Source organism: Colius striatus, chromosome 12 (genome assembly GCF_028858725.1).
Source record: "Colius striatus isolate bColStr4 chromosome 12, bColStr4.1.hap1, whole genome shotgun sequence".
Classification (NCBI taxonomy): Eukaryota; Metazoa; Chordata; class Aves; order Coliiformes; family Coliidae; genus Colius; species Colius striatus.
In genome coordinates this window covers 12,323,247-12,335,332 of record NC_084770.1, presented here as the reverse complement: position 1 = coordinate 12,335,332, position 12,086 = coordinate 12,323,247, and the positions used below count along the sequence as shown (strand labels likewise).

General features: G+C 41.1%; 1 protein-coding gene across 1 annotated transcript in view; it reads right to left on the bottom strand.

The window, feature by feature from the left end:
• DNER (delta/notch like EGF repeat containing) overlaps positions 1-3,805 on the bottom strand; it is a 122,279-nt gene extending 118,474 nt beyond the window's left edge. The window contains exon 1 of the mRNA XM_062005721.1: positions 3,453-3,805. Within this exon, the coding sequence (XP_061861705.1) occupies positions 3,453-3,713 (261 nt within the window). The 5' untranslated portion in view covers positions 3,714-3,805. The remainder of the gene's footprint in view (positions 1-3,452) is intronic.
• Between the last annotated feature and the right edge of the window lie 8,281 nt (positions 3,806-12,086).

The window sequence follows — 12,086 nt, the reverse complement described above, 5'->3', positions numbered from 1 at the left end:
GCAATCAAAACAAATGAAGTATGTATTACAGTATTTTAAAACACATTAATACGTTAGAAAACTACCACATGAAGAACAGTTAATGGAATTAGCATTAGCATGGGACCAAATAAACATCACACAATAAAATGCAATTATCTAAGTTCAGAGTCTGGTTTTTTTAAGCTTAATCTATCATGATTTTTTTCATTTCCTATCTAGTTATTTTGTACCTTATATCTCTAAAGTTATTTCATAAGGTACTAGTACAAATCCATTTTTACATACAACTCTCCCAATCAAGAAAAACAATATTTTTTATTATACATCGTTAGAAATAACAGATTAGTCAATAGACTAGAAACAAAGGATAAAGATTGATTTTCAAAGTAAAATAAAAGTAAAAAATTAGGGAATGTAAAGTTCAAGGACTTTAATAAGCATGACTCTGTTAATTTCAATTTATTTAATCATATTTTTTCCAGTTAAAGCTGAGAATTGGCCAATTTCAAATTCCTGCAAGAAGGCACTTGAATTCACTATAGTTTTTGTACTATTTCTTTGGGAATACTTGTAATGTCTTTGCTCAGACTAAAGTTTTAAGATACTTCAATACATTCATTCTATTTGCTCTTGATAGAGAGACTAGAAGTATGGTAAAGAGGACCAGTGAAAAAATTCACAACTGAGAAAAGAAACAAAGTTAAATTAGAGCAACATCCTGCTATGAAAACAAATGATCCATAACAAAACAAACTTCAAGTTTACAAAACAAAGTATATTTAAACCCTAAGTAAGGTGAAACGTATTCACATGAATAATTCATGGAATGGATATACTAAGAGGACTTGCAGTTCTGTCCTTAAATAAATAATGACTTACTAAAGCAATTATAAGATCATGGAATTGGCATCAATCCAGTTTCAGTATGTCACTTGATGATAAGAAAGGTCTGGACATTTAGAAGTATCTCTTAGGTATGTGTCACCATTCTTTTCCATGCTACTACCAGCACCACCAAGTGCATCAAAACCAGTCATAGTAAAAACTTCAGTAATAAAATTTGTAAGCAGTCTCCAACTTACCAATCCTTCTACGTTATCAACTTCACCATGCCCAACTGCCTTGCAGGCACATTTAAAACATTTTCTTCTTCACTATACATCTCTACACATCTCAGTAGAATTGGTGAAATGTTGCCTTCACTACGAGAAGTCACATGAAAAGAATTCCATATTTTGAGGGAAGTGGCATTCCCAGAGATCTCCAGCTCCATCACAAATTCCAAAAACACAAACTTACTTTCCATGATCTGCATATTTAAGCCTATTAATTCCTGTTCTTTTTTCCCCTACTTTTCATATTTCCCTTCTGCAAGTCCAGTCGTTCAACAACAACCTCAGAAGAAAGGTGAAAAAACCCTGTCTAGATATTTCCCAATGATCATCCAATTTAGCCCACAGTTTTTTCAAAACCCTTAAGGGAAAAAATCCTTATTGCTGTTTTTAAGTCCTTATAGTTATTTATTATCACCGAATTAGAAAACATGACTATTTTTAGCTTTCTTTGTAGAAGTTCAAGCCAGTATATGTCTCTTAAGCTGTGAGGACAGAGCAACACAAGAATTTATGTATTTGCACAATACATAATTATTTCCCATTTCAATAAAATGAGCAAACCTCACCTATGGATATATTATGTTTCTATTACCCCTTTAAAAAGCTTGCGGGCTCTGTAGGTAATTAAAGTCACATTTCAAAACCATATTAACTTTTCGTAGATAACTGGCATCCATAATTCAGCTGTTGACATGATAGCTAGAAACGGCAATAATTTGTTTCCCTTACAAGGTTATTATTTGGTATTTTATAAAAAGGAATAATATGTATGATGCTGTAAACCTGCTCTTATTAGTTAATAAAAAGCATAACTGCTATGAAAATATTGCCTTCCTCTTATATTAGAAAAACAATTAAATCGAATTTCCCAGGAAAAACACCTCACAGGAGGTGTGATTCCAGCAAGTGTCACATTTTACTAAGTCTTTAAAAAGGTCATTAATCTTTTAGTCGTGGATCTCAGACGCTGAAGTCTAACAGCAACAACCAGAAGCAAAAACGCAGTGCTCTCTTTTTCTCTTGGTAGTAAGAGAAACATAGTAAACTCTTAATAGGACAAGTGCTAAAATTAGCTAAAGAGAAATCTGTGTAATCCACTTTCATCTCTCCGACTTCACAAAATCGAATTAGTGTAAATATTTTCACTTACATTGTTACAATGAATCGGTTGAGACATTTCAAGGCAAGCACAGAACTCCCTGCCTAGTGTTCTTGCTTTACAATGACTTTATACTCACCTACACACTGTCTTCAGTAAATCTATTATCCCTTTCATCTACTCAACAGTATAGTTCAGACACATGAGCAAGGAACATAAAAAAGCCCCACAACTAAAAATCAGACTGAATTTACTTTAATTCATTTGCTTCTATGTCAAATTCATTTAAATCAGAAAGCACTGATAAAGAAATGGTAGCCAATCCATACAGCCTTTACACATTGCTGGCACAGAAAGTAACCTATCATACACATATGCAGGAAACAAACCTCTTTGTCACTGAGATTGCTTTTCCATACCTGAAGACACGGAAGGTTAAGTTTTTGTGAATTTCTGAACATGACAACAAAAAATTTTCACCCTTAACTTTAGATTTTTTTAAAAAATCTTCACGTGGCAATAATTAAATGATATTGTTACATTAAATCCCCAAATGACCGAGCATATTAGAAAGACAACGCATAATATCTCTCTGTGTTTTAAATGATTTTGCCTACTCTGAGTGCTCTGACGCTTCAGAATTCAAAATCAACCCAAGAAGCATCTGAAACGTGGGAACCAGCACTCCTAGCCTAGGAAGAGGACCACAGGAGACACGATTCGATGGTTAGCATTCCAGCACTCACCCCCCGGGACTATCCTGTTCACCTGAAAGCAAGCACACACCAAATAAATTGCGAGGCCGTGGAGGGCGGCTGTACTACTAAGATTAACCTGGAAGGTTCAGCACCATCCTCCTTCACCTCGAAGCGAGCTCACCACGCGCGGCCGGCCCGTTTGGCGCCCGGCTCGGGAACCAGCCCGCGGCGCGGCTCCAAGCCCGGACCCGCGGAACCGGTACCCCCTGAGACATCGGCCGGTGTGAGGCGCCGCCAGCCCCTGGGAGAGCCCCCGGGCTGCCGAGGCCGGCCGGGGCCCGCTAACTGCACACGGCCGCACAGGGGAAGGGGCACCGGCACGGCTGGCAGCGGAGCCAGGCGGGGAGGGGGGCAGAGGCGCCGCACCGCAGCCGGGAACGGGGTGAGGCGGAGCGGGGCCGGGAGAGAGCCAGCGCAGAGCGCGCGAGGACACGCAAGGGCAGGGACGGGCACAAGGACGCGGGGCGAGAAGGAGGCGCCGAGGGGGCGCGCCCGTACCTGGCAGGAGGCGCCGCTGACCCCCGCGGGGCAAGCGCAGCTGTAGCCGGCCGGCGTCGGGGACAGGAGCAGCTGCAGGCGGCGGGGCGCGCCGGACCCCCGCGCCGGCACGGGCGAGCAGGTGCCGTTGTTGCGGCAGGGCTGGCTGAGGCAGGGGTCCCGGTCGGGGGGCGCGGCGGTAGCCGGCCCGGGAAGGCAGACGCGGCGCTGGGCCAGGGCGAGAAGCACCAGCAGAAGAAGAAGAGGGGCGGCTCGGGGCATGGCGGCGGGGCGTCCGGGTGCGGGTGCGGGTGCCGCTCCGCTGCGGGCACCGGCAGCGAGAGGAGGGGATGGAGGCAGCGGCCGCCCGGCTGCTCCCTACCCCCGTTCCCCGGGCAACGTGCGGGCGGGGCTTGGGCGGGGAGGGGCCGGCCGCCGGCCGCCCGGCAGGGGGCAGCCGCCCGCAGCGCGCCCCGGCCCCGGGCGGGCGGGAGCGCGGCGTGCCCGGGCTGAGACCTCGCGAGGCGCACAATGCTGCTCCCAGCACCACGAGAGGGGGCCGGGCCCTAGGAACACATAAGGCCCGTTTAAAATGGGATACAATGCTGGGTCTTAGCCCCTGGATCCTGGCCCGGGTTAGACAGGCAGCTTCGCGGAGAAACTCCCTCTGGACAGATGCAGTTTGCTTCTCGCTGACAGGTAGAGGAGTGGAAGCTGCTGCTAGTTAAAGTTCTTTTAAGACCAAGGTAGAGAGAGATACTATAAAAGTTAATCCCGTCCTTTCTCATATTGCAAAAAGAATATGGGGGTGGTCTCAGGTGAGAAAACATGTACAGCTGATTTGTTAATCGGTTTATAATGGGCTAGGCTTTGGGGGATTTGTTTACTGCCTCTGATTAGGCGATGACAGCTTGTAAATCATTTAATGGACAACAAAAGGATAATCCACATTCTCTGGCCTTCTGTTCATTTGCTTCTGCAAAAGTGTTTCCATCTCTCTACTGCCTCTCACATCTGCATCACAGAATGCAGGATGGTTGCTGGCAGCAACATCCTCACTTCACGTACGGCTGAAACCTGTAGCACGAGCAGAAATGGCTGGTGTTGCTAATTGAACGCAAAGTTAAGGTTTGTAGGACCCTGCAGGCGACACTCGCTCGCCGCATCCAGGCTGCAGGAACCTGCCTCTGCTCCCCCAGGACCTTCGGTCCCGCTCCCCAGCCCATTCGGTGCCGCACCGGCTCCCTCTGCTGCCACGGCTCTGGAACAACCCCTACCTTCAAACGGCTGCTGTGCCTCCCTCCTCTGTCAGCGACAGCCTAGAGCCGCGGTGGTAAGACAAACCAAGAACAACCCTAGTTACATGCATTTCAATTATGTTAAAACTATCTTCTCCACCAATGTTTGTTCATCAGAGCCATCCCCGTGCCGAGATTTAAAAAAGGCCGTGCTGTACTTACCAGATCAATTTGTCATCATCTTCACTGACTGCTACCAGGTATCATACATGAACTCACAGATTGTCACTTTTACCCTTTTGATTCTCTCCCCCATCCCACTGGTGGGGAGAGACTGAGCAGCTGTGGGTACTGAGTTGGCAACTGGGGTTAAACCATGACAGTCCTTGTCTAGTGTCCTCGGTCTTCACCATTCCACACAGGTTGGCAAAGAGATGTTAATAACTAGCTTTGGCCAGTTCTCTAAAAATCCTGTAGAACAAATCAAAACCAACCTGAAAAGATGTTCTGCTGTCTCTCCTGACCTCTCTTTCTTTTTACTCAGGCTCCTCTCCTGGCTGGTGCTCATTGTGTTGACCGTCACACTGACCTTTGTAACAAGGAGGATGCCTAAACAGGCTGGTTATGTAGTGCCTCTGTTTTTTATTTGTGCTTGGTACCTCTCAAGAGTTCAACAGTTCTGGTGGAATTCTAGTCTATATTTGAGGGGCTCGAGTAGTCAAACAATATAGACAAATATTGTAAAAAGATCATTTAAAGCCTGACAGCTAGATCAGATAATGACTTCTGTTGATGCAGTAGCATAGTATTTGCAGAACAACTTTAAGCCAGTCAACCAATGCAACCCACAGAGAAGAACATAATGCTTTGTTCTGAGTCAGACTGGACATATCTACCACATGAGTTTCCTTAGCATTTTACAGAACATATAAGCAATATTTGCATTATAATTGCCATTTTCATAAGGAAATATTTAACTATACAACAGAAAATATTATGCTTACCTAATTAGCTAGTGATTTTCCAAAATGATGTATCTTTTATGCATTTTAATGTTCCAATACACATAGTTTAAATAATTTTATAGTCAGCTTTCCATAAATAAGTTACTAATCTTGGCATTCAGTAAGGACTCAAGCTGTCTGCCTCATTTACACTTCCTAGAATTTGAATTGTATTACCAGTCTAATAGCTTATTAGTGTGGCTTAGATAAGCTACATTACAGCTTAACTATTTATTTTGATGGAGAAGTACTCATCCTCTAGTGGCTTGAAGGAGATTTTGCAGAGATTTTTTTATCTGTTCTGGTTAAACTTTTAGTGAGGAATAAAAATCTGTGATTTCTGATGAGAAATTTATATGCTTTAAGTGTCTCTCATAATAACAATGATTTTTTTTTCCTAAATATTGACAAATTCCTTTAAATCCACTACTTGTTACAAATTTTTTTATTAGCATGTAGGAGTTAATTTAGATGAGACATTTACTGTGCTGAGCCTTTTCTGAACTCTGTACTGTGTTCTTTGCTGTTTCATGTTTTGCAATCATGTCTTTATAATACTGGTTTGCAAAATTCAGAACTAAAGTTTTTCTCACGTCTCCCTTGGCTTATGTCTGCTTTAAGGCATGTCAGGAGTTTCCCTTCCAATGTACCCTTTTAAAAATCCTTACCTCAGTCACTGAAGCTATTACTGTTTAACATAGTATTTCACAAGGCTTAAAATGTACTTATTTAAAGTGTTTTCTATGTGTATCTAACTATTTTTCCAAGCATGTATCCCAGCAAATTCTCTTAATGTAACTGTTTGAATGATCCACGCCTCAATTTATCAAAATATTGACAGATACATTTCAATATGTCAGCACCCCACGGACTTCACTAAGAATGCTCACTTCAGAAGCTGCATGCTGAATAATTGCTATTTTTCTTTTATCTTGACATAGACTGGCAAACACTCTACTCCTTGCAAACATGCATGGATTTATCTGTTTTCCTCCCCAGCTCATGCATTTGTATTTATTTTACTTTTCTCCTCTTCATTAAGCTGTTTGAAGCTTGTGTGTTTTCTTTTTGTTTGCTGACTTTGAGATAGGAAACTGGTGATCATCATGCTGATTTGTTTACCGCTCTAGACAGTGAAAGCATATTTTGTTATTTCCAGTCTGCTGTTCAGGGGATCTGTGGTACAACTAGAGAGAGTTTGATACAACTAGTATCAAGAGAGAGCTGACAGCCTGGGTACAGAAACATTTTTCCATGTGGGCATCAAAGTCTTGGGGATTGTAAATCATCTTTTAAGACAAAATACATAAAATAGAGGTTAAATTCCTATATTGGGGAGCACAAAAACAATGTGCTGTGAAAGTCCCTGATGCCTGTTTTATCAGTGGCAGGCAATTTCAGAGTAGCAGAATTTCCCACGTCTTCACCAATTTGTTTGCCTCACAGAACTTTTATCATTCTATGTGCATTTAATGTTTTTAGAACAATGGAATAAAACTAATCCATACCTCTACACAGATGATTCACAAACCAAATGACTATCAGCTATTTAATAAATATCTGTCATGAAAAGCTGCCAGAAAAATGGTCTCAATAGCTACTTACTGGACCTTCTGGCAAAAAAAAATTGTACACACTATTTGAAATTAAACATTTCTTTTCAGCAAAGATGTGCTTCTCATGCTCTCATGTTTATCACCATGCTGTGACACTACAGCAAATGCTACAGTACTCCATTAAATGGAAAAAAATGTGCTATGGAAAGACCCATCTTTAAGCAAATAAAACTACACCAGGTAAAATCTTGCATAGTTAGAGCTAGGTTGAATCAACTCCTAAAGAGTTTATTAGAAAAGTCTCTCAGAAAGTAGCACCACAAACATTGCAGCTAACACAGCTGTAGCTTAAGGTGTTTAAATACTATGATGTAGGTACAACAAACTAATTAAGAGCATAGGTTTTGCCATTTTACGTTCTTCCCCTCTAATTCTTAAGCCATGACTTGGGCTTTTAAATAATGACCTAATGTGACTACAATTGCAGTGGAAATTCAAAAGTTATTTGATGTGTCGTTCATACAGACAATAATTTCTAGTCAATGAAACAGAGCAAGTGCAAAGTGCAGAATCTTAAATGACGTCAGAATTATCTTTAATATTTGTCTTATAACTTACATAGATGTTTCAGCAATTCAAATGAAATAGCTTAGTATGACAGCTATTAGAACAAGTATTTGACTATGGAACTTGAAGGAATTACAACATCTGGAGAAGAGCTATTTTTGTATCCAGGAAGTAAATGACTTATTTCTATAAATTTCAAGCTGCATATGGCAGAGAACATGTTGTCTACATTCAATTTTTCAGTTTATTCCTGCTCAGTAATATTATCCTCACTAGATTTCAGCTTCACAGATAAAAGTGTTGGGATTTTCACTGTCTTCTCTTACAGCAGAAGCAGATTATGTCTCAGTCTAAGCTTACTTTTCCAATTTCCTTCTCTGCCTAAGCATTTCTTTCAAATAAACAAATATGGATCTATAAATTTCAACAAAAAATTGGTGTGCTCTCTCAAAGATATGTCTAGTTAACTAAACATCTAGGCCACACACTTTTGGTGTGTGCTACAGCATTACAAATGCCCTTTATCAGGTAAGCAGGTGTTTTTGTATTACCTGAGTCTGTACTTGAAGCTTTTGCTTTTAGGAGAATGACTGGTTGGTTGCACAGAAGACCATGTCAAGGAGTTAATTACTTCAAAGCAGATTGTTCCTTTCCTCAGCAATTATCAATTCTGAGAGGCAAAAGAGTGTAAGTATGAAAACATGGGGGAAAATATATAAAGCGTGAACTTGAAAACTGAAGTGGTATCTTGGATTGCATATAGAACAAGATATAAATGTGACAGTGTCTGGTTTTCCACTGTCATAGTCAAAGAGACAGGATATTAAGTACCACTATTAGGGAAAAAAAGAAACCCACACAAGGCAGAAATCATCTGTGTCATCTATTTGACAGCTTCAGCTACATGCATAGGTGTGGTAGCTCAATCTCTGTGGCAAACAACATGCCGTTCAGAAAAGCGGCAGAAGAGTGCATATGCATGCTGCCTACTGCCTAGCAGCAAAAGGAAAATATCCCTGCTGTTCTGGAGGGGAAAGTCATACACTTAAACAAAGCCTCAACAAATGAAAAATGAGCAAGCTCTGTAGAGGAGTGCTTAACTTGAATTTGCCAGTAAATTTCATAAATGGCTTTGGCCAAGAAGACAACATTGCACTGAGAGTCATATTACTTTAAGAACTTATTGAAAGGTGCAGATGTGCTCTTTGGAAAGCTGTTTTGCTGATACTATGTAACACAAAACAAATATAATCTAGATTTCTTAATATCTTTAAGTGATATGACCATAACAGCATAAAAAACATTACTAGATGGTATTGTATGTTATCCTGATCTTTACTTTGCATCTGTTTACACCTGCATCATTTTAATGACAAACAATCAAATAGGTAGGCCTCCTAAAAGCAAGAATAGAAAGAGCTATAATATCTTTGATTACAGTATTTATATTGGATAACTGTGGTGGTTTAGCCCTGGCTGTGTACCAGATGCCCACCAGGTCACTCTATCAACTCCCCTTCCGAAACTGGACAGGGGAGAGAAATATTATGAGAGGTTTGTGAGTCAAGATAAGGACAAGGAGATCACTCAGCAATTAATGTCATGGACAAGAGAGACTCAGCTTGGGGATAAAAGGTTTGATTTGTTAACAATCAGAACAGAGCGAGGAAATGAGAAATTAAACCAGAACTTACAGCCACCTTCCCCCACTCCTCCCTCTTCCTTTCCTCCCCAGCGGTGCAGGGGATGGGGTTACGGTCCATTTGTTACAGATGGATTTTGCCTCTGCTTATTGTCAGAGGGAGGCCTCCTCACACTTCCCACTGCTACAGTGTGGGGTTCCTCCCCAAGGGAGACAGTCCTTCATGATCTTCTCCAGTGCGGGTCCTTCCCATGGGCTGCAGTTCCGGGATGGGCCTCCCACAGGGGCAGCTCCTCACACCCTGCCCCAACATGGGTCATCCATGGGAGAACAGTCCTTCAGGCACTGACTGCTCCTGTGCGAGTCCCTCACAGGATCACAAGTCCTGACAGCAAACCTGCTCTGGCGTGGGTGTCTGTATCTCCAACAGGCCCCCAGGTCCTGCCAGGATCTTGCTCCAGGAAGAGCTTCCCAGAGTCACAGCCTCCTTCAGGCACCCACCTGCTCCAGTGTGGGGTCCTCCATGGACTGCAGGGGCATAGCTGCCTCACCATGGTCTTCACTGCAGTTCACAGTGGAGTCTTTCTTTCAGGGCCTGAGCACCTCCTCCCCCTCATCCTCCACTGACCTTGGTGTCTGCAGAGATACTTTCACATTCTCCCTCCCTGTTGTTGCTGCCATTTAGCACTACCCAGCAACTTCTACCCTTCTCAAATACATTATTCACAGAGGCATTACCTCAATCACTAATTGGCCAGGCCTTCATCAGCAGGTCCATCTTAGATTTGATGGGCATTAGCCCTGTCAGCTACAGGAGAAGATTCTGGCAGATCTTTGATTAAAAAAAAAAAAAGAAAGAAAAAAAAACACCCCTGTAGCTCCCCCACTACCAAAAACCTGGCCCAGGCAAAACCACTACAACTACCTGCAATTGCCCAATTTTATTTGAGAATTATTAAAAGCTAAAATTACTGCTATTACTTTTTTTTCCCCTTGGAAAACAAGCAAATTAAATTAGAAGTGGGATTTTACAAAATCTTCCCTCACAGAAAGTTAAAAAGTAATTCCCTGGAAGTAGGTAATTTTTTTGCTCCTAGTTCCAGATTGGGTAACAGTTCTGAAAAACTTTACTTAAAGCATAAAATGTGATTGGATGTGGAAAAGACAAAAGCTTACCATGATAAAAAGCTTACCACTAAAACACAAGAGAGGACAAAGCCAGGTATTACCAAAACACAACAGCACAAAGGACACAATAAGATAATATCAACCACCACAAAAATGGCCATTTATGATCATTTCTGGGGTAAACGATACAGCAAAGGAGCTTTTTAAAGATTGATTTTAAGATGTTTGAGGTAGCCTGAGAATATGTACAGGTATAAGAAAGAACAGGGGAGGGAACAAAGGTTCTCTTTTGGAGCACTGAAAGACAAGATCTTTAACACGATGGAGAAAAGGGAGGTAAGAGATACGTATAGAGAGAAGAAAGGGTTGACACAAGCAAAGCAATGGAGTAGAAGTGGTTTGTGTATCTGTCCCTTGAATCGGAATAAGCAAAGCAAAGTCGCCTTTAGTATTAAATAAAGAAAATCTAAACACTGGGTACCTAATGGACACAATGTATCTGTTACAAGAGGTATATGGATATGAGAGGACCTGTTAAGCTGAAAATATTAGTACATTCAGATCCAGTACAGATGCAAGATGCTATTTTTGAGGCCAGACTGACAAGGAGGATGGTTGCATTTTAAAGAAATTTAAGGCTCTTGAAAGAACAATTAAAAGCCTTATTTAGGAGTTACAGATATTAAACATCCAGACATCAGCACTATTACATCAAAACTGGATTTTAATCAGAAATAGTCTGCTTCAGGACAGAAGGATAAAACCTCAAAACCATTAGTGTGAAGGCACCAGTCGAGTGCAAGATTACTGAAAAATAACTTGTGAAAGGCAAAAGTCAAGAAACTAAGAACAAGAACAGTAATTGTAACAAATAATGAATGTAGCAATAACAAGCTACATAAAGACAATAACAAGGATAACCGAAGTAATGTATAGCTATATAAAGCTAGTACTGTACTGTCTCCCCCCATTACTAATAATTCAACATTCAAAGTAATTTGTTGTAAAGTTGTCCACTCTGCCTACCTAATGTAACTTCTCTTGTACATTACTTGCACTTTTGCAAGAGATAAAAGTCCTAAGAGATCAATGCTGCTAGAGAAGAGGCAAACAGCCACTGAGTTAGTTTCATAGAGAAACATTTGTCTTAAGTATGACAGTGAAAAACAATGATAGGAGGAACATACATGTTTTGTGACTTGAAGCTGACACTGTTTTAACAAGGATTGCTTTGTGAATCCATAACAAATAAACAATATGCAGGTGAAATCCTTCTCAATCTTAACTAATTAGTAGCTTCTTGCTACACTTCTTGTTTATGCTGTCATGAACATGCAGTATCTGTATTATCTCAAAAGCAGGCATCTCACAGCTGTCAAAACCAGTATCAAATTTAGCTGATAGAATGTCTTAGCAAAACAAGCATCTGATATCAAACAGCATCTTATCTTCTGCTTTGTCCATAAATTTCATAAGTTCAAGGCTAAATTAACCTGTTTATAAACTGCACCATGAGCTTT